The sequence below is a fragment of the Ursus maritimus genome, unplaced genomic scaffold (assembly GCF_017311325.1).
Source record: "Ursus maritimus isolate PB19 unplaced genomic scaffold, ASM1731132v1 scaffold_12, whole genome shotgun sequence".
Classification (NCBI taxonomy): domain Eukaryota; kingdom Metazoa; phylum Chordata; class Mammalia; order Carnivora; family Ursidae; genus Ursus; species Ursus maritimus.
In genome coordinates, this window is record NW_024423564.1 from 20,736,905 (window position 1) to 20,760,138 (window position 23,234).

General features: G+C 37.2%; 1 protein-coding gene and 1 pseudogene across 1 annotated transcript in view; both read right to left on the reverse strand.

Annotated features, from left to right (window-relative positions):
* SLC30A7 (solute carrier family 30 member 7) overlaps positions 1-23,234 on the reverse strand; it is an 87,590-nt gene that overhangs the window by 21,914 nt on the left and 42,442 nt on the right. The window contains exon 8 of the mRNA XM_008697647.2: positions 22,385-22,520. Coding sequence (XP_008695869.1) covers positions 22,385-22,520 — 136 coding nt within the window. The remainder of the gene's footprint in view (positions 1-22,384; positions 22,521-23,234) is intronic.
* Positions 11,638-17,609, reverse strand: LOC103669382 (annotated as a pseudogene).

The following is a 23,234-nucleotide window of genomic DNA, read 5'->3' on the forward strand; positions in this document are numbered from 1 at the left end:
CAATGCACATCTACAGAGTACCTACTTTAGTCAATAATGGTGATAATCAGAGACCCTAAAATACCCCTAGAACTCAGAGCCAAAATCCTGAAAAGGTCACCCTTTTCCTTAAACTTCTGGAACTTAGTTATAACACCTAATACATCTGGTCTTTGGACCAAAAGCATTAGTAAATAATGTCAAATTAGTAAGTAATTAGTAATGTCTTTGTTTAGACAACACTTAATAGTTTTTAAAGTGCTTTCATAATTTTTTTTCTTATTTGATCCTTACACCAGCCTTAAGTAACCTTAAGAAAAACATTCCATTCTCAAATGACAGAATGTCAGATGTAGGCAAGATTTTAAGAGATATTTAGGCCAACTCCCTCACTTTGCAGAAGAGAAAACCATCTTGGAGAGATTAAGACAATTTGCTCTTTGTTATGTACTAGTAAGAGGCAGAGCTGGACGTGCTGCCTCCAAGGCTACAGCTCTCTGCACTACACTCCACTGTCTCATCACGGTTAAGTCCTCTAGAGTCAGAGATCATGTTCTTCTTTTTATTCCCAGCGCCCGGCACTGTACTTGGAATATAATAAGCACTTGGCACATGTCTGCTGAATGTATAATCTATTTTAAAATTTCAAACACTGGAAGATTATAAGAATAGAGACTAGCCCTTGTTTGATGTGATTTTCAACTCTTCAAAGTAATAGGAAATAGCAGAACAAGAAAGGTCCCCTCAATTTAGTCACTCCCCAAAAGAATTTTTTTTTTGAAGATTTTATTTATTTATTTGACAGCGAGAGAGAGAACAAGCAGGGGGAACAGCTGGTAGAGGGAGAGGGAGAAGCAGACTCCCCACCGAGCAAGGAGCCAGACGTGGGGCTTGATTCCAGGACCCCGGGATCATGACCTGAGCCAAAGGCAGATGCTTAACCTACTGAGCCACCCAGGCACCCCTCCCAAAAGAATTTCTAATAAATAGAAGCAAAGTGTCTTATCCTCTATTCAAGCACAGGTGAGAAAGAATTAAACTCAGGCAGGAGCAATCATCATTCCCAATCCTTGATTTCCAATTTCTTATCTTAATAAAAGCTCTTTTCTTCATTCTCATGAATAAGAAACTAAAATCACACTGGCAGTTAAGAAAAAAATTATTAAGTGATCTATTATGTATCCATAGAGAACAAAGGTACAGATAAAAGAAGAAAAATGCATGCAAGTTCACACTGATATCCTGTCAAGAGGTAGGGAATTGGGAAGAGACAACGGAATCAACGAAGGAAGAGGGCAAAAACCTCCACAAAAGATATAGTTCTGAGAAGACTGGGCAGGAAAAAATTCACATTATTTGTATTAAAGATGGTAACATTTGTATTGAAAAGATAATGAGATCTGGAAGAACCTCCCCACTAGTTCTGGAACCCATCTGAAAGCAGAAGCTAGAGTAGGACAGACAAAAGCAGGAGATAAAGTTCTTTAAGGAAATCTGCCTTTTGAAAACAGTATAGAAATGAAGACCCAGGATCTTGTTTAGAAAAACCAGATAAGATGGCAAGAGATCTTTATCACTACTATCAAAATCAAATTAATTATCATTCAGATAGCTTCAGCGATCACAAGTTTTAACTCAGAACAAAAGGTCCTGGGGTCAGCAAGAAAAATCCAAACAGAATGGAACCCAAGTGCTGATTCATCTCTAGGTTCAACAAGGTTAATAGGAATCTGGGCTAAACTGTGTCTGTCTAGTGAAAGTCAAAAAATGGTATACCTGTAACTGATTCAATCTATGTGGTGTTCAAACCATAGTATTTCCTCACCATATGGTAACGGAGCTTTGCCTCTAGATGGCTGAGTGTGTTCCTGTGAAGAAATCTGGTATCCAGGAAGGATAGCAGAAACAAGTAGCAAAAGGGCATTGTAAACATGCAGCAACTTCTCTGTCCTCTTAAACCATGGAGGCAGTCACCAACAAACTGTATTTCTTTTATTCTTTCCCTCCTTTCTCTCTCTCTTTTTCCCCACTTGATAATGAATGGATGAGGGTCAGTTAACTAGGGAGAAAAAAAAGGGTTTTGAGAAACCATTTAAGTGAATGGTGCCGGCTTTCCAAAAGCATTCCTTCTGGGAAGGAAGGTAGGCAAGCAATTAACACTTACACAGTATTTCCCAATTTTCTGCCAATTTGTTCTGGACTTTATATATCTTAACCTATTTAATCCATACATAACAAATTATGCATTACTATTACTATTAACCCTACTCTAAAGCTGAAAAATTGAGGCAGAGAGGCTAAGCGACTTGCCCAAGGTCACAAAGCTAAATGGTGAAACCAGGACTTGACCCCAGGCACTTTGGCTCCATAGCAAATGCGGCTTAACCATACTGCAATATCTCTTTCCTTCTTTCTTTCTTTCTTTCTTTCTCTTTCTTTCTTTCTTTCTTTTTTTTTTTTTAAGATTTTTATTTAATTATTTGACAGAGAGAGAGAGAGAGCATGCATGTGTGAACAAGCAGGGGGAGCAGCAGAGGGAGAGCGAGGAGGATCTCCGCTAAGCAGGGAACCTGATGCGGGGCTCAATCCCAGGACCCTGGGATCATGACCCAAGAAAAGGCAGACACCCAACTGACTAAGTCACCCAGGCGCCCCCACACTGCAATATTTCTTCCAATGACATCATCAACATGGCCTTGCTAGCGCTCACAAAGCATCTTTGCCTACAGGAGTTCTGACTTTGGGAAAAGCTCATCTTCAAAGTGTATAGGAGGCCTGGACCACAAAAAGAAATTTAAAAGCTCAGGAAAAGGGGGGTAGTAATAACAATATAAATGTTTTCCACCATCTGAGAGCTGATTAGTATTGTGAAAACTTGAATAGAAGCAAATCCCTGACACCTAGTTACCATTATGGGCCCGTCCTCAATGATAACTTCCAAAGTCACACTGTATGAAAAGTCAACCAAACATGGGAAATACAAAGCAAAGGCAAAAGGACCCTTATTAAATTGTTTACCCAAATCAAACTTTTAAAATACCACTGTGAGAACAGACTTTTTACTGAGTATCTCAAGGCAGGTTTCTTATTGCTACATGACATTGGATGCTGACTCTATGAAAATACCTAGTTGCTGAGATACGGATAGAAATCATGTTTTCCAAGGGGTAATTAAGCAAGAGAACAGAGTAACGTAAATGCAGGCTATAGCTAGTGGAAGAGAGTTTGAAATTAATTACACACAACTTAACAATGAATATTAAAAGCAAATATTTTATACCAAGAGGGACTATTTTTTTTCCTTTTGGCAGCAAGTGAAAAAAGGTGAAAAAAAAAAAAAGAATAAGAGTAAGTGAATCAGAGTTGAAAAAACTTAATATGGTTTCCACCTTTAAAAATTTGTTTACTTTTTATTATATGTTTAAAAAGATTTTTATTTATTTATTTGTTAGAAAGAGAGAGAGCACGTACAAGCAGGGGGAGTGGCAGGCAGAGGGAGAAGCAGGCTCCCAGCCGAGCAGGGAGCTCAAAGCAGCACTCGATCCCAGGACTCTGGGATCACGACCTGAGCCAAAAGCAGATGCCCCACTGACTGAGGCACCCAGGTGTCCCTACTTTTTATTGTATTTTTTAAAAATTTTATTTTAATTCCAGTTAACATACCCTGTTACAGCAGTTTCAGGTATACAATATAGTGATTCAACAATTCCATCTATTACTCAGTGTTCACTGTGATAAGTGTACTCTTAATACATTCAAAGTCTCACTTCTAATCCCTTCCCTCTGCCTAGAGGTAAACATATTTGCTTTTGGTTTATTCTTTTAGAGTTTCTTTTGGAAATTTCTAAGAAAACGTAACGTTATATGTGTATCTCTTCTCCTGCTTCTATAAAAGGTAGCAGTGCTACATGTCTTTTACATGTCTTATGCTATACACCTATGTAGCATGTGTTGCATTATCAAGGTGGTGCTTTTTTTTTTTTCCTAAGTAGGCTCCACGCCCAGTGTGGAGCCCAGCGCAGGGCTTGAACTTATGACCCCAAGATCAAGACCTGAGCTGAGACCACGAGTCAGACACTCAACTGACTCAGCCACCCAGGCATCCCTCAAGTGTTTTTTAATAATATATCTTGAAAATCACACATTAGCATATAGAGGTCTTTCCTATTCTTTTTTTATTATTATGATAACAACAGTAACATTAAGTTTACCATCTTAAACATTTTTCAGTAACAGTAGTGTTAACACTGTTGTGCAAAAGATCTCTAGAACTTTTTTGTGCTGTAACAGTGAACTTCTATACCCATTAAACACTAATTTCTCCTCCCTGTCTCTGGCCCTTGCCAACCACCTTTCTACTTTCTGTTTCTATAATTCTCTCTCTCTCTTTTTTTTTTTTTTAAAGATTTTACTTATTTATCTGACACAGAGAGAGAGAGACAGCCAGTGAGAGAGGAAACACAAGCAGGGGGAGTGGGAGAGGAAGAAGAGGGCTCCCAGTGGGGCAGGGAGCCCAGTGCGGGGCTCAATCCCAGGACCCTGGGATCATGCCCTGAGCCAAAGGCAGACGCTTAATGACTGAGCCACCCAGGCGCCCCTGTTTCTATAATTCTGACTGCTTTACCTATTTCATCTGAATGGACTCATATGATACTTGTCCCTTTTGGACTGGCTTATTTTGCTTAGCATAATGTCAAGATTCACCTATGTTTTAGCATGTGACACAGCATTTCCTTCTTTTAAAAGACTGCCTAATATTCCACTGTTTATATATACATTTCCTTTATCCATTCATCTGTTGATGGACATCTGGGTTACTTCCACCTCTTATCTCTTGTAAATAATGCTGCAATGAACATGAGTATGTGAATATCTCTTTGAGATCCTGCTCTAAGTTCTTTTAGATGTATACCCAGAAGTGGGATTGCTGGTAAGTCTATTTTTAACTTTCTGAAGAACATCCATATTTTCCATAATGTACCATTCCATGCCTACCAACACTGCACAAAAGTTCCAAATTCTCCACATCCTCATGAACACATATTATCTATTCTTTTGATAATGGCCATTCTGATGGATGAGGTGGTATCTCATTATAGTAATATGCATTTCCCTAATGATCAGTGCTCTTTGAGCATCTCTTCATATGCTTATTGGCCAGTTGTATCTATTCTTTGGAGAAATGCCTATTCAAATCTTTTGCCTAAGGGAAGCAAGGGCAAAAATGAACTACTGGGACCTCATCAAGATAAAAAGCTTTTGCATAGCGAAGGAAACAGTCAACAAAACCAAAAGACAATGGACAGAATGGGAGAAGATATTTGCAAATAACATATCAGATAAAGGGCTAGTATGCAAAATCTATAAAGAACTTATCAAACTCAACACCCAAAGAACAAATAACCCAATCAAGAAATGGGCAGAAGACATGAAAAGACATTTCTGCAAAGACATCCAAATGGCCAACAGACACATGAAAAAGTGCTCAACATCACTCGGCATCAGGGCAATACAAATCAAAACCACAATGAGATACCACGTCACACCAGTCAGAATGGCTAAAATTGACAAGTCAGGAAATGAAAGGTGTTGGCGAGGATGCGGAGAAAGAGGAACCTGCCCCCCCCCTCCCCACACACACTGTTGGTGAGAATGCAAGCTGGTGCAGCCACTCTGGAAAACAGTATGGAGGTTCCTCAAAAAGTTGAAAATAAAGCTACCCTACGATCCAGCCATTGCACTACTGGGTATTTACCCCAAAGATACAAATGTAGGGATCCGAAGGGACACCTGCACCCCAATGTTTATAAGCAGCAATGTCCACAATAGCCAAACTATGGAAAGAGCCTAGATGTCCATTGACAGATGAATGGATAAAGAAGATGTGATATATCTATATATCTATATCTATATCTATATGTCTATATATATAGATATATATATAGACACACACAGACACAATGGAATATTATGCAGCCATCAGAAAATGAAATCTTGCCACTTGCAACAACGTGGATGGAACTAGAGTGTATTATGTTAAACAAAATAAGTTAATCAGAGAAAGACAATTATCATATGATCTCTCTGATATGTGGAATTTGAGAAACAAGGCAGAGGATCATGGAGGAAGAGAGGAAAAAATGAAACGGGACAAAACCAGAGAGGGAGACAAACCATAAGAGACTCAATCTCAGGAAACAAACCGAGGGTTGCTGGAGTGGAGGGATGGGGTGACTGTGTGATGGACATTGGGGAGGGTATGTGCTATGGTGAGTGCTGTGAATTGTGTAAGACTGATGAATCACAGACCTGTATCCCTGAAACAAATAATACACTATATGTTAACTTAAAAAATAAAAATAAATAAAAAATAAAAAAATAAAAGTGCTTAGCATAGGGCCCAACAGGGTGTATGCAATAAATATTTGCTATTATTATTAAAAAAAATCTTTTGGCTATTTTTAATCAGATTATTTGTTTGTTGTTATTGTTGCCTGAGTTGTAGATTTTCCTTATATATTCTGCATATTAACCCCCTATCACATACATAATTTGTAATTATTTACTCCCGTTCCATAGGATGCCTTTTTACTCTGCTGATTGTTTCTTATAACGCACCAATAGTTTTTAAGTTCAGTAAAGTCCCATTTGTGTATTTTTTTATTTTGTTGCCTGTCCTTTTGGGTCATAGCTAAAAAACCACTGCTAAATCCAATGTCCTAAAGCTTTCCCCCTATGTTTTCATCTAGGAGCTTCAGAGTTTTAGATCATATATTTAGGTCTTTAATCCATTTTGAGTTAATTTTTGCATGTGGTAATAAGGTAAGGGTCCAACTTTATTCTTTTTTTTTTTTTTTAAAGATTTTATTTATTTATTTGACAGAGAGAAAGACAGCCGGTGAGGGAGGGAACACAAGCAGGGGGAGTGGGACAGGAAGAAGGAGGCTCCCAGAAGAGCATGGAGCCCGGTGTGGGGCTCGATCCCAGAACCCTGGGATCATGCTCTGACCCGAAGGCGGATGCTTAACGACTGAGTCACCCAGGCGCCCCACCAACTTTATTCTTTTGCATGTGGATATCCAGTTTCCCGAAAACCATTTGTTGAAGAGAGACTGTATTTTCCCCACTGTAAAGTCTTGGCACTCTTGTCAAAATCATTTGGCTATATATGCAAAGGTTTAGTCCTGGGCTATTTGTTCCGTTGGTCTATATGCCCATCTTTATGCCAGGACCACACCATCTTAATTACTATTGCTTTGTAGTATGTTTTGAAATCAGGAAGTGTGAGGCCTCCTTCCTTCTCAAGATTGTATTGACTATTCATCGTCCTTTGAGATTTCATACAAATCTTAGGATTTTTTTTTTAAGCAAAAAATGTCATTGGGATTTTGATAGAGATTGCACTGAACCTGTAGATCACTCTGGGTAGTATACACATTTAAACAACATTAAGTTCTGATCCATAAGCAAGAGAAATCTTTCCCTTTATTCATATCTTCGATTTCCTTTAGCAATGTTTTGTAGTTTTTAGTGTACAAGTCTTTCACTTCTTTGGGGAAGTTTATTCCTAAGTATTTTATCCTTTTTGATGCTATAGTAAATGGGATTCTTTTCTAAATTTCATTTTTAGATCAGTCATTGTTAGTATTTAGAAACACAACTGAGTTTTGAGTGTAGATTTTGTATTCTGCAACTTTGCTAAATTCTTTTATTTGTCCTAACAGCTTTTTAATGGAATCTTTAGGGTTTTCTACATATAAGAACATATCACATGCGAACAGGAAATTTTAATTCTTCTTTGTCAATTTGTATGCCTTTTTTTTTTCTTGTCTGACTGTTCTGGCTAGAATTTTCAGTACACTTTGTGGTGAAATGGGCATGCCTGCTTTGATCTTGATCTTACAGGAAAAGTTTTGAGTCTTTCTCCACTGAGTATGATGTTAACTGTGGGTTTTTCATATATGGCTTTTATTATGTTGAGGCAGTTTCCTTCTTTTCTTAGTTTGTTAAGTGTTTTACCACTTCATGGCTATTGAATTTTGTCACAGGATTTTTCTGAGTTGATTGAGATGATCATGTCTTTACCCCTTCACTTTCCATTTGGTATATAAAACATCAATTGATTTCGTATGTTGAACCATCCTTGCATTCCAGGTGTAAATTCCACCAGGTCATGCTGCAAGATCTTTTTAATGTGCTGTTGAATTCATTTTGCCTAATATTTTAGGACTTTTATGTCAATATTCATGAGGAATATTGGTCTACAGTTTTTTTTTTTTTTTAAGATTTTATTTATTTACTTGTCAGAGAGAGAGAGCACAAGCAGGGGAAGTGGCAGGCAGAGGGAGAAGCAGGCTTCCCGCTGAGCAAGGAGCCCAACGCAGGTCTCAATCCCAGGACCCTGGGATCATGACCTGAGCCAAAGGCAGACTTTTAACTGACTGAGCCACCCAGGTGTCCCTTGGTCTATAGTTTTCTTCTCCTATCATGTTTTTGTCTGGTTTCAGAACCTCGGTCATTCTTGCCTCGCAGAATGATTAGGAGTCTCTTCCCCTCTTTAATTCTTTGGAAGAATTTGAAAAAGATTTGGTGTTAATTCTTCTCGAAATGCTTGGTAGAATTCACCAGTAAATTAATCTGGTTCTGTTGTTGTTGTTGAAAAGTATTAGATTAGTGCTTCAATTCTTTAATTACTGTCTCCTCACTAGTTATAGGTTTGTTCAGATTTTTTCATTTCTTCATGATTCAGTCTTGGTAGGTTGGATGTTTCTAGAAATACATCCATTTCTTCTAAGTTTTCCAATTTGTTGGCATATAATTGTTCATTGTAGTTCCTTATATTTCTTATTTCTGCAATACCAGTTGTAATGTCTCCTCTTTCATTGTTAACTTTAGATATTTGAGTCTTCTTTTTTCTTAGAGTCTGTCTAGCTAAGGGTTTGTTAGTTTTGCTGATCTTTTCAAAAACACCAACTTTAGGTTTTGTTGATGTTTTCTATTCTTTATGTCATTTATCTCTGCTCCAATCTTTATTATTTCCTTCTTTCTGCTAACTTTCTAGTTTTTTAGTTTTCTTTTTCTAGTTCCTTAACGTATAAAGTTAGGTTGAGATTTTTTTTTTTTTTTTTTGCTTCACAAAACTAAAATGAGATAAATAAAATCATGTGACTATGCTGAGTTTTTTTAAATGTAGTTATCTGTCACTATGAACTTCCCTCTTAGCACTGCTTTCACTGTATCCTGTAAGTTTTGATATGTTGTGTTTTTGTTTTCATTTGTCTCCAGATATTTTCTAAATACCTTCGTAATTTCTTTGACCCACTGGTTGTTAAAGAATATGTTATTTAATTTCCACATAATTATGGATTTTCATGTTTTCCTTCTGCTAGTGATTTCCAGTTTCATTCCATTTTGATCAGAGAAGATATTTTGTATAATTTAAATCTTCTAAAATTTGTTAGAACTTTTGTTGTTACCTAACATGTAGTCATTCTGGGATATTGTTCCATGTTTGCTTAAGAATGTGCATTCTGTTATTGGGTGGAGTGGTATACATATTTCTGTTAAGCCCAGTTGGTCTACAGTATTATTCAAGACTACTCTTTTCTTATTGATCCTCTACTTGGTTGCTCTATCCATAACTGAAAATGAGGTACAGTGTCCTTCTTTGTCTCTTGTGGCAGTTTTGGTCTTAAAGTCTCTTTTGTTTATCCATTTTATCTGATGTAAGCATGGCCACTCCAATCTCTTTAGATTCCTGTTTGTACAGGATATCTTTTTTCACCTTTTCACTTTTAGTCTGTGTCTATTTGGATCTAAAGTCCATCTCTTATAGACAGAACAAAACTGGATGATGTTTTGTTTGTTTTTGGTTTTGTTTTTTTAGGGGGCAACTTTGAGAAAGTTTTGGCCCTTATTTTTTCAACAGGTTCTCTGCTCCTTTCTTTCTTCACTTTCTGAGACTCCCATATTCATACGTTGTTCTTCTTGTCCATAAATCCCTTGGGCTCTCTTCATTTTTCGCTTCTCTGCTTCAGTAATTTTTGTAAGTCCTGTGTTCAAGTTCACTGACTCTATCTTCTCTCTGGTCAAATTCACTGAGTCCTGGCAGTAAAATTTTTAATTTAAATTGTACTGTTTTACTTCACTTCCAGAATTTGTTTGGCTCTTCTTCCTAGTTTCTCTCTCTTTGTTCATATTCTCATTTGTTCATGCATCCTATACCTAGTTTTGTTTATTTGTTTGTCTATGCTTTCTTTTTAGTTAATTAAGTATCCTTATGATGGTAATTTTGAATTCTTTATCTGGCAGTTCATGTCTCCTTTTTTTAAGATTTGGTTTCTAGAGATCTAATTTATTTCTTTAAATGTATCACATTTGGCTGTTTCTTTGTATGTATTCTTTTTCGTTGTTGGGATGTGGGCATCTAAAGAAATCAACCAACTCTCCAGACTTTGTGGTTTGGTTTCATACAAGAATGACTCTCTACTCAGCCTGGCTAGAGATTCTGGGGACCTTAAAAGTCTTTTCTGGGTATGTGTCCTCTATGTGCTTTTTTGCAAGTAATCTGTCCTGTTTGAAGAGGTTTGCTGGCTTCTACTCAGGTGCTCCTGAGCTTCTACTCAGGAGTGTGTGTGTAATATTGCACCCCGCTAGGCTATAGTAAATCTAGTCCTGGGGTTCCATCTAGTGTCTGTCTGTGGTACTGCAGACTCTAATGCAAGACTCTTCTCAGGGATGCCCAACCTGGCATCCTGTTTCTGTCAGTACTTGGATACAAGCAAGACACTGTCTCTCAGGCAGCACCCCCATTCCCAAGTCAGTTGGAGGTACGTTCAACTCCTTTCCCCCTCTAGGGATAATGTGGGAGTTGGCGGTTTCCTCCCAAATACTCCACCCTGTGCAGGGGTGGGGGGTGGGAGTGGCTCTTACGAGAGAGAGAGAGAGAGAGAGAGAGAGAGAGAGTGTATGAAGTGTCACACATTTCCTACCAAGCCTCCACATGGTCGGCTTTCCGCTAGCCTGGGGTGCAAGAACCTTTGAACTAGTTTCAGGATTTCTACAGATCTATTTTGTCAGTTTGCTGTGTTACACTTCTGTCCTCCATGAAGGAAAGAATCTAGGGCTTCCTATTCTGCCATCTTGCTGATGTCACCTCTCTTCCCCCAACTTAATTCTTTTTTTAAGGGCTGCACAGAACTCCCTTTCTGATGGACATCTGTGTTCTTTCCAGTTTTTGGCTATAACAAAGCCACAAAGAATGATCTTATAAATGCATTCGTTTATATTTTTGCCAGTTCATCTTTAGGATACAAATGCTTCTAGAAGTAGGACTCCTTAATCAAAGATAAATGCACAATTAATTACACTAGATACTGTCAATATTCTTCCTGCAGAGATAGTACCATTCTCATCTCTGTCAGCAAAGTTCTGTTATTTTACCTATAGCCTTGACAAAAAATTATGCACTTTTGGATATTTATCCACCTGATAGATGACAGGCAGTGTCTCAATGTAGTTTTAATTTGTGTTTCTTTTTTATGAGTGAGGCTGAACTACTTTTATATGTTTAAATGTAACTTGTATTTCTTTTCCTGTAAACTAAAGGAACTTACACTTTTGTCCGTTTGTTTATCAGGCTGTTAGTCTTAATTTTTCTTTTTGGAAGCTCTCTCTATATTAGGGAGGTTAGCCTTTCATGTTCTAGGTGGCAAATATTTATCAGTTCATTAGGTCTTTGACTTCCCTTTTAATTTTGCTTGTTTTTTAAAGTCAGAAAACCAATGTTTTATTTCTAAAACTCTGCCATATATTTCTAGGAGGTACCCAGCCCATGGTCACCTGCCACCTTCACACCAGGTTTTCTATGTAGCTGGCAAACAGACTCTGGCCATCAGCAGGCCAGGTCAGAGAGGTATACTAGAGGGCTCTCCCCTGCTGCTGGTGCCAATAACGTCCTACTTTAGTTCATCTATAATCTTGCCTTCCAAGTCTCAGATCTTGATGCTGGGGCCTGTGGCAGCACAGAGACAGTATCGGTTAGGACTGAACCAGCTTGTCCCAGCCACAGGAGACAATGATGGGATTGCTGCTACCAGGTGGAAAGCGGAACACAAGACACCCACTCCATATGGCTCTCATCCTGGACAGTATATTTGCATACACTCCAAGTATTCTATAGCTTGATGGTTTTATCTCAGAAGCTACCAACAATTTGCCGGTTGTCGGAGAAGGCCATCCTCAGCACATCCTTGGTGTGGCCTACAGATCTACAGGTACCATGGTACCTGTTGTGAGATCCCCGTGATGAAGGGTTCCATCCTAGGAGGCTGAAAGGGCAAACTGGCCATCTGAGGAAATGATCATGTCACTAACAAAGTGGGAATGACACTAAAGGGCATGCTGCAGGATGCCATAGTCAGTCTCATCCCTGGTCAGCTTCCACATGATGATGGTCTTATCTCAAGAAGTGGACAGTATCATGCCTGGGAACTGGGGAGTGGTGGGGATCTGGGTTACCCAGCCACTGTGGCCCCTCGGGGTGCCACAAAGTATCATCTGCTCAGTTATGGTGGCAGTGAGTGCAGTGTCGCTATGGTGACAAGAACGGACTTGGATAGCTCAGAGAGACTAGCACCACAGCTGCTCCCACTGCGGTCCTGCTGAGGAAAAGAGCTTGACTTCCCTGTTGATGCTGATGCTTTCTTTTCTATGTCAAAGTTTCTTCATGTAACTTAATTCATCAATCTTTTTTCTTACTGATTCTAGGTTTTGAGCTGTAGTTATTCCCCTAATAGTCTCATATTATAAAATAATTCAGACATGCTTTCTCCTAGTATTAGCACGGTCTCATATTTTATTTTGAGAGCTCTCATCAATTTGGAATTCATCCAAGTATACATAGTATTAGCTACAGTTCCAAATTTATCTTTCTCCAAATAGCTGTCCAGTTATTAGAAAGCCCCTCTTTCCCCGACTGATTTGAAATGCCACCTTTATCCTTACTAAATTTGTATTTGTACATAAATCTATTTCTGGGGGCAACTGGGTGGCTCAGTATGTTAAGTGTCTACCTTCGGCTCAGGTCATGATCCCAGGGTCTCGGAATCGAGCCCCATATCAGGCTCCCTGCTCAACGGGAAGCCTGCTTCTCCCTCTCCCTCTGCTGCTCCCTTTGCTTGTGAGCACTCTCTCTCTCTCTCTCTCTCTCTCTCTCTGTGTTAAATAAATAAATAAACTATTAAAAAAAATCTATTTCTGGACTTTCTAATCTGCTCCATAGATTTGCTTCTTCAGGCACCTCACTATTTTAACTATAAAGGCTTTCTTTACATTTTGTATTTTATTTTCCAGGGTTTTCTTGGGCATTTCCTCCTGCTTGTTCGTTTTTCCTTATAAGCTTTAAAATCAACTTTTACTACCACCCTCCAAAAAAAACACCTGTTGGTATTTTTATTAGAATAGTTTTAAGTTTATAAATAAAGTGTTGACATGTTTATGATGCTGAGTCTTCAAAAACAAAAGAGGCTCTGTTCAAGTCCATTCGTGTTTTTTAGAAGTATTTGAAAACTTTTCCTCACACAAGTTTTGTACATTTTATCTATAGACTGGATTTTGCTTATATATAAAGGGTATTAATTTTGTATATCAATTTTGTATCTGTAACTGTACTAAATTATGCTTGTCAGTTTTTCCATTATTTTCATGAGTTTTACAGAAATAAAATAATAGATTTCACATAAAATAATCTCTTCTTTCAAATTTTTAAGTCTCAAACACTTTCTTATCTAAAGTAGTCTCAAACACTCTCTTGTCCAATAGGCTAATGATCACTAATACATTACCATACTTGTTCTGCTCTTTACAATATACTTTTTTAAAGATTTTATTTGAGAGAGAGAGTGTGCACATGAGCGGGGGAGGCAGAGAAGGCAGAGGGAGAAGCAGACTCTCCACTGAGCAGGGAGCCTGACGCAGGATCATTAACTGAGCCAAAGGTAGACGCTTAATATACTGAGCCACCCAAGCGCCCTCTTTCCAATATTTCTAAGACTGTCTGCCACCCTTTCTTAACTAGGATTCATCCTCTGAACTACCGAACACACAAAATAATTTGAGTGACTATTTCTGAATTTCCCCAAGGATAGTAACATAACCGGTACTTTTCTAGATGCATAGCTGAGAGGTTAATACTTACAAACAAATGAATGCCTTAGGGATTCTCTCCCAGAATGCTGGTTGAGAAAGGCTGTTAGACTAATTAGTATTAAAAATGTTCTCACTATGATGGTTTTATATATGATTTAAAAATAGTTATTATACAATGATGTTCCCATTTATTCAGTTTAACAATTGAGACACATATACAAACAAGTTAAAATCTTAAGAAACTGCTTTCCTTACCCCAGAAGTATAGTTCATAAATTATAACCACTTGAAAGACTGAGCCACAAAGGAAATTATTAGGCAAAACCATTTTTGGAAAGAAAAAAAAAAAAAACTCCATAATTTCTATTATATATGACTATTTGAAGATATGGCAGCTTCTTACGTGTTTAAAAAATGCTACTTTTTAGTTAATAAACATCTATTTATTTAGTTAATAATTATCTATTATCACAAATAATTATCTATTTAACTGCAGAATCAACAAGATTTATCAAAATCAGTATCTGGTTCAAATTCTGTATTCATTAACAATGATCACCGATGATTCAAAATTTCAAGTATATAATTTTGTTTTCATTAGCACATATTCTTTCCATTTCATATCTCTATTTATGACCATTACTATCATTTCTAAAGTCTGTACTTTAGTTTGCCTCTGCAAGTTTGGTTAATTTTTTCTTCAAAATGATAAGAAATAAATATATTACTTGAAATACTTTTACACCTAAAAAAAGATAATTTCTTTTGTTTAAAATTTTTTCTTTGTATTTACAAATGATTATAGTAAAAAGGTGCAAAGCACCACAAGGTGGTAACCGGTGAGTTGTAGAAAACCGACTTAAAAAAAAAATTGCAGCACAGCTTCAAAATACCACACCAGAAGCGAAGCTTATTTCTGCATCCTGTTTATGTATTTTTTTCCCATCATGCATAGGTACCTCTTTTATTTAAGTGAATCAAAAAGCAAGCTACAGATCTATGTAAAGGGCATCACTTTTAAAGAAATCACAATGTGATTCAAAGCTACAACTAATTGTTCAGATTTTCTGCATGCTAAGTTATGAATCCCCTTTCCATTCCAACTCAACTACTAAGGAAAAAAGGAGCAAAACGACTCTGAAATCTCTTACAAGAAGTGTATTTTCAAAAGATAAAAAAATTACACTCTCACTATTGTACCGGATCTCCTGCTTTTCACTGGGAAACAAAATTCATCACAGCACAACTCAGTTTCACTGAGCAATTTAAAGCATCTTGTGCCTGCGTTAGAAAATGTTGAGAGAAAAACTTTTTCTAAGAAATCACTTTCACTGAAAGTGAAAATGGAACACTGGGCAGCCTACAAGGGAGAGATGTCTATTTCCACAGCATGTTCTCAATCGAGGAACATTTAGGTCCAGACAACATATAGAGTCCTATTATTTCTTTTGCTCTTGGTGAACTGCAAATATGTGTAAAAATTAAGGGTAAGGAAAATTACTTCTTTATACTCTATTTTGTTGAGTTGGTAAGAGTTTTCATGTATTTCCTAAAATCACTTTTCGCTAACCAGGCAAACTCTTACTCAATTTGAAAAACATCTCAGAGTAATCTGCTTACAAATATTTCATTATCATATGAACATTTAAGTAAATTAAGTTTGCTCTCTTAACATAAAAATAGACAACTGGAATGTCTATTTTTGTACTCTGGAGCTCTTACATTTTTTATTGCCCTCCATTTAAAAAAAATTATGTTTTTAAGGTAGAGTCAGAAATGTTGATTTGCCTTAGCGATGTTAGGAAAGAAGCACAATTTAAAAAATGCATCACCCCACCCAAAATAAATGGAAAATAAAATACAATGGCACCACCCAGAGAGACCCAAATAACATGTATATTTATATATACACATATATGTGTATATATATGCACTCTGATATTTTCCCAATACATGTAAAGAGAAATACATACTTTACATACAGACTCTATAATAATGAATCATTCTATGTGTTGCCCTGTACCTTGTTTAATATCATTGAATGAAAGACGTGCTACCTGATAAATCATTATGAAACTTTACTGACTTAAAATAATAACTATTTTTATTTTTCATCTAGAACCTTTGAATGCTCTAATGCTGACCAAGCTTAATAACCTGCATATATAGTAGAAACTCAATGTAAAAAAAAAAAAAAAAAAGTCTAAAAATGACTGTAAAGAAATGCTATTAACATATGTGGTAATGTGGCCTTTATGTGTTTGATCCTGATTTTTCTTTACTTCTATTTTTCAGCATTTTCCAAGTTTTCTATAATAACTATATATGATCAGAAAAAACTAAAAAAATTTTAACAACGTAATTTTATATACCTACTACAAATAAAACCAGGGTTTGTTTTGTTTTTTTTTTTAAAGGGCTCAGAATGAAAGAAAAAAGCCAAAATAAACCCCACAAAAATATTAACATGGTTCTCTTGGCTGGTGGAACTATGAGTAATTTTTTTCCTTATCCTTTTCTATACCGAGTTTATCAATATAATTATTTCCATAATTTAAAAAATACTTTTAAATGAGTAATTTTCATTAAATCCTCAGCCTCTTTTCTGAATAGCCAGAGTATGTTCTGTTCTACCCGAAAACTGGCTATTGCCTGAGGACACTATTGTCCCTACAGCACTGTTTTCTCTCCCACACGCCACAGTAGCGTCCTCACTACTATTTCCAGATCTTTGCCCCTCCTACTTACCCCCAAAAAACATAGTTCCTTTAAGGCCCAGGCCATCAGATTATTGCACCCTCTTCCCATCTTGACTCCCAGTGCTATGACTCTAGATAGCTCCCCTCGGTCACTGAAGAGTGTAGCCATCGGCTTATTCCCTAGTTTAAATACCCATGTGGGCAGTCCATTCAGCACACTTGGCCTCTCTCTGATGAGTTTATCCTGGATCCACCCGGAAAGCCACACCTGAGACCTGCAGATGTCAAGTTCAAGCCTCTCACAGCCTGAGCCTCCCCTACTCGCCGCACTCACCCTCCTGCCAGAGCTCCGACCTGCTAACCCTCTCACTTTTCTCCTCTTTTTCAGCATCTATTACCACCTTTAAATCTTCATTTCCCACCGCTGTAATCCCTGCTGTGCTCCTTTCTCACTCTGTCAGTACTCCTCTGACAAAACCCCAAACAGGCTGAATCTGTCTATTCCATACCTTATACCAAGTAGCTGAGCAAGACTAGAGAAAAACATACAACGGTGCTGGTGGTTTTCACTTTAAATTCATGACCACAAACTTCAAAGTGGGCTCTCGGGCGCTGGCGGGCAATCACACTGCTCCCCTTTACAGCAAAACGCCTTAAACAGGAGTTGACTACAGTTGGACCCCCATTTCTTTCCTTCCCGTTCTCTCCTGAAGCTCCTCTGAACAGGCTTTCCTTCTCATTACCCTTCTGAGTATCTTGGCTAAATTACCGATTATCAGTCATAGCAGCATCTAACAGGGTGGATCACTCCTTCCTGTTTGAAATACTTTCTTCACACGGCTCCGGAGACAATGTGCGTTTGCGCCTCTCCTACCATCTCACTGGCCACTCTGCTTAGCTGGAGCTACTTCCTGCGGCCCTGCCTTTCAGGGTTCAGTCCTCAGACCTCTTCTCCTCTCTACCAGCTCTCAGTCTCTGGGGAAACACATCCAATCCCATGGCTGTAAGTACCATACATAAGCAGATGACACCCCAGAGTTTACCTTCCACTCCAACCTCCTCCCTGAACTCTAGATACTCTATACTCAGCCCTATATATTGCACTTCAGCTACTCTGTCCTCCTCACTGCTCCTTACACATGCCAGGCAGGTTCCCACCTGAGTGTGTTTACCTGAAGTTCCCTCTACCAGGAATAATCTTCCTTTGAACAGTCCCCTGCCCTTCTCCTTCACTATTAAGGGCTCTGTCACCGTATGCAGAGGACTTTCCAAGCCCTTCTAAAATAGCACCCCCTTACCCTGCTTCATAGTGTTCACCACCCTAAGACATTACATTATCTATCTGTATGTTCATCTGCTTTATTGACTGTAACCCCTATTAGAATATAAGCTCCATAGGAGTTGGGTATTTGCCTATGTTGTTTACTGTCTAGTACAGAGTATGCACTAAAACATTTATTGAATGATTCTTTTAAAAAAGATTTTATCTATCTATCTATCTATCTATCTATCTATCTATCTATCTGACAAAGAGAGAGAGCACCAGCAGGCAGAGGGAGAGGGAGAAGCTGACTCCCTGCTCAGCAGAGAGCCCGACGTGGGGCTTGATCCCAGGACCCTGGGACCATGACCTGAGCCAAAGGCAGATGCTTAAATGACTGAGCCACCAGGCGCCCCGGTACTGAATGATTTTTAGTTTTGTTAAAGTTTCCCAGTTTATCTCCAAGAGGTGAGACTATGAGAACATTTCAGTAGATAAGTTGTATATTTCGGTTATGTTTGAGTTTTTTTTACAATCAACTGTATTACTTTTGTCATCAGAACAGTGGAAAAGAACACATAAAAATGTTAAAGTTTAGCAATAATGAGAATCCAATTATATGAATTTGAGATTATATATTAATGTAAATTAGTGAGAAAAAGTTTTATAAATAGACCAGTATGACTTAGATAAGGATGATATACAGGTTTTATCTTGAAAGCCAGCTGTAGTTGATTGGTTGTGGCTGTATGAAACATGATACTGAAAGGAACCCTGAAGCTAAATTGGGTTCTGCAGAAAAGAAGGATGTTTTCCAGGAAAATGGAAGGGGTGGGAATTGTGATTCATGCCAAATAAACGCCACTCCATGACTTTAAATCTATATGTGTACTATTTCCAATCCTTTGTATTCATTCAGGTGAGTTCTCCCAAGAATTCTGTCTTTGTACATCCCTGCCTATACGAGATCTCTATACAAACATCTGAGAGATCTCAAACCTAGTCATAACCAAAACAGACCTTTTGATCTTCAGTGCTATTCAAAAAGAAGCAAACATTACTCTTCCTCTAGTCTTTCCTCTCTCATACAGACACCTTCATTCACTAGGTTGCTCATGTAAAAAGTCTAGGAATTATCCTTGATTCCTCTCTTTCACTCAACCCTGACCTAAACATTCATATCCACAAGCAAATACTATTAGCTCTAAGCACAAAGCATTTTCTAACTTTATCTGTATCTCTGCAGCTCCTAGATGAGTACCTCAGACCAAGCCACCTGGGCCTCTCATTTCATCGACTCTAATAGCTTTCTAGCTACTCAGGCTTTTTGCACTCTTGCTCCCTTAATAATCTATTACCTATACATGAGCCAAAGTAATTTTTAAAAATACAAATCAAATAATGTCATTCCCTATGGTTTCCCACTGCAGTTAAAATAAAACTCATACTCCTAATCCTGGCTCATTTTCCCAAGCATGTCTCTCCAATTTTATCTGAAACCACTCTCCTCTGACTCTCTACACTTCAGCCATATTGGCCAACATTGTTTTCACTACAGGGTTTTGATACTAGCTGTTCCTTACAGAATGCTCTTCCTCTGACAGGCTCTCTTGTGACATTCAGGTCTCAGTTTAAATGCCCCCTCTTCAGAAGACTTCCTTTACCACTCAATCTAAAGTAGCAACCCAATCACTACATCCTATGTTAACTCTCTGCATACTACAAATAATTATTTGGTATTTGTGTAATTTATTTATTAATTTGTTTGTTGTCTCTCTCCTACTATAATGTAAGATTAAGACAGTATCGTATCACCACTCTGGTGAGAGGGTCTATTTAATAAATGTTTGTTGAAAATGATTTGTGCAGTTTTTAAATGTGTAATACATCAGTAAAAAAGCTGTGGGTATGTATTTATTCATATTTGTGGACTAACTGAATGGGAATAGTACTAAGCAAAAATTCCCTCTCTGGGGCCAGAGAAAGTAATTCTCCAAGGTTGAAAAAACATGAATTTATTTTGATTCAAATCCAAAATATACAAATTTTTTGCCTGGCAGAGTCCCGTGCTGACTTTATAACAATGAAAAAACAACTTGCCCTCATGAGCTTAAGAGAGAAGAAACAGGCTATTTCAATTTGGTAAGTAAATGCCATGAAAGGAATAGTAAAAAGTGCTATTGGTATATTTAACCCAGCCTGAGGTGGACGATCAGGAAATGCTTCCTGAAGAAAGGGCTGTTTAAACTGAAATCTGATCTGAAGGATGAGCAGTTATGCTGGACATATTTGTGGGAGGAGGCAGACAGGCACTCAGTGTAAGAGTATTTTGGGGAAAGGAAATATGGTCAAAACCCAGAATCCAGACAGCACATAACATATTTTCAGGAAACTTGGAGTAATTTAATATGGCTGGAGAGAATATAAATTGAGAAGGGGTGAGAGAAAGACTGAGAAATAAACAGGTAATATCATAACGCCCCACTGAGCCGTTTAGACTTTTCCTGAGGGTAAGAAAGTACCACTGAAGAATCTAAAGCAAGATAAGGTTTCCATGTATCATAATCTTCATTTAAGAAAGATAACTGAGGCCACAGGGTGGAGAAGAGTTTAGAGAGAGTCAGAGAAGCCAATCTCTTCCAAGCAACAATTGACAGGAGAATTAGGATAGTAATAGTGGAGCCAAGGGAAAAAAAAGCAATTATTAAGATCCTACTTAAGTATTAGAAGCAACTAAAACTTACAATACAAAACAAAATAAATACCAAACATGCAAAGAGAGAGGTACAGAAGTTACCAAATCTATCAGGAGTTAAGTTTTATAGAATTCTGTGACATGTAAACTGAACTTTCAAGGAGTATAGTTAAGATTTCCAAAGATGGGGGTGCCTGAGTGGCTCAGGTGGTTAAGCATCTTGATTTCAGCTCACGTCAGGATCTCAGGGTCATGAGATTGAGCCCTGAGTAGGGCCCCAGGCTGAGCGTGGAGCCTGCTTAAGATTCTCTCTCTCAGTGGGCTCAGTCAGTTAAGCATCTTCCTTTGGCTCAGGTCATGGTCCCAGGGCCCTGGGATCAAGCACAGCAGGCTCCCTGCTCAGCAGGGAGTCTGCTTCTCCCTCTGTCTTTCCCCCAACGCCCCCCCCCCATGGGTGTGCTCTCTCTCTCTCTCAAATAAATAAAATCCCAAAAAAGATTGTCTCTCTCCCTCTCCCTCTTCCCACCACTCGCATGCTCTCTCTCAAAACAAAAACAAAAACAAAAACAAAGATTTCCAAAGATGAAGAAACTTCCAAACTTTATAGGACTTTGACATAGTAGAGTTGCTTCCTAGTACAAATAATTTGAAGAAACTTAAAAAATAATCTGCATGTTTAAAATGTATAACCTTTTTTTAAAGCAAGAACTTCAAAATCTGTATTTATGACTAATTTATAAGATTATAATTCCTCATAATTAAGTGTATTCTATTCAACCATAAGCTATAAAAATCATCAGTCTGCCCTCTAGTTACCATTAGAAAAGTTTTGCTGACAATAAAATCATTATGGATAAACAAAACAAAAATTGTCAAATCAAGACATATTTATATATAATTAACATATTAAGTAATTCAAGACTGAAAGAAAGGCACATATTATTTCACTATTATGATAAAAATTAAATCAATAATAAAATGTATTTCAGTCTGAAAAATTTGAGATACTACATAATCTAATTCAGCAAATATTTATTGAGAATTTACACACACACTTATGCTTTACATATACATTAGCACAATAGAGATAAACTATACTAAGAGACAGATCCTTCCTCAAGAATTTTATAAAACTACATAGGGAGACAGACACTCATATACCTCAATAAGCATTTTTATAAGACTTCTGCAATGATAATGTAACTCTATAAATTGAATAGTTGTAGAAAAAACTTTAACATTCTTTTGCATTTGATAGTGTAAAATATAGAATAAGATTCTAACTATAGTTAATACATCTTATATTATCAGTGTTCTACTCTACAGATAGAATGTTGGATTCAAAAAAAAAATCCTACTAATTTGGATTATAAACCCAAAAGATCAATTGCTAAACACCAAAAAGAAACATCAAAACCTAGACAAGAAATAAATGGCAAACAGAAAGAAACAGGAAGATGAAAAGAGAAATAATCTACATAGGAATTTGTTAAAGGCCAAAAGAAAGCCAACACAATCACAGTTTGTACTGTAGATCTGTAATTTAAGAAGCACATTTCCCACCTTTCATTTTAATAACTGAAAATAACATATAACACTTACCTTACAACTATAAGCATGGCTATCAGGATTGAACAAATAGGATCTGCTATCATTAGACCAAAATTTTGCATCATGATGGCAGAGGCAATTACACCAATACTCCCAAGTGTATCTGCCAGAATGTGTAAAAATACACCTGGAAACAAAGCATAATCAGAATCAAAATAGTATCTTCTGATCAATGAAAAATACAAATATTTCTTAAAACTATATTCTTGACTTTATACATAAAACACTAAGTGCCAATCTGAAAATCAGGAAGACTATAGATTCACTGTTTAGCAATGAATAATAGTACTTCTGGAAACTGAAATAATCTTTCCTTCTTCAAATCAGCAGGGGTTAAAATATCTGATTCATTAATTATACTTGTTCTTAATGATCCTTAATATTTTGGTATAACATAAATGAGGAAGAACAGAAACAAGTTGATTTTAAGCACATTCATCTCTGGTTAAAAAATTCCATAAGTTAATTAATGATTTGTTAGTAGAAAATGGCATTAGGCTGAAAGAATTCTTCAAGAAACATTGTGTATAACTACAAATATATGTACACACAGAGCCCTCTGCTGGTAATTAAAATTATTACTACTTGAAACTAAATTTCCTATGGACTGTAACTCTATAAAATCCTGATACATTTATTAATTATCCTGAAGGTTTTGCTACCTAAAATTATACACTAAGCTTGAACCCGATAAGGAAGAAAGTAGAGATCTGAATATTTAAAAGCAATTATAAAATATTTTTAAAACTTTTAATAAATAAATATTAAATTGGTAGGATACTGATATTCTGTCTTGAAACCTAGATATAATACTGTGATATTGTGATTTATAATAGGAAAT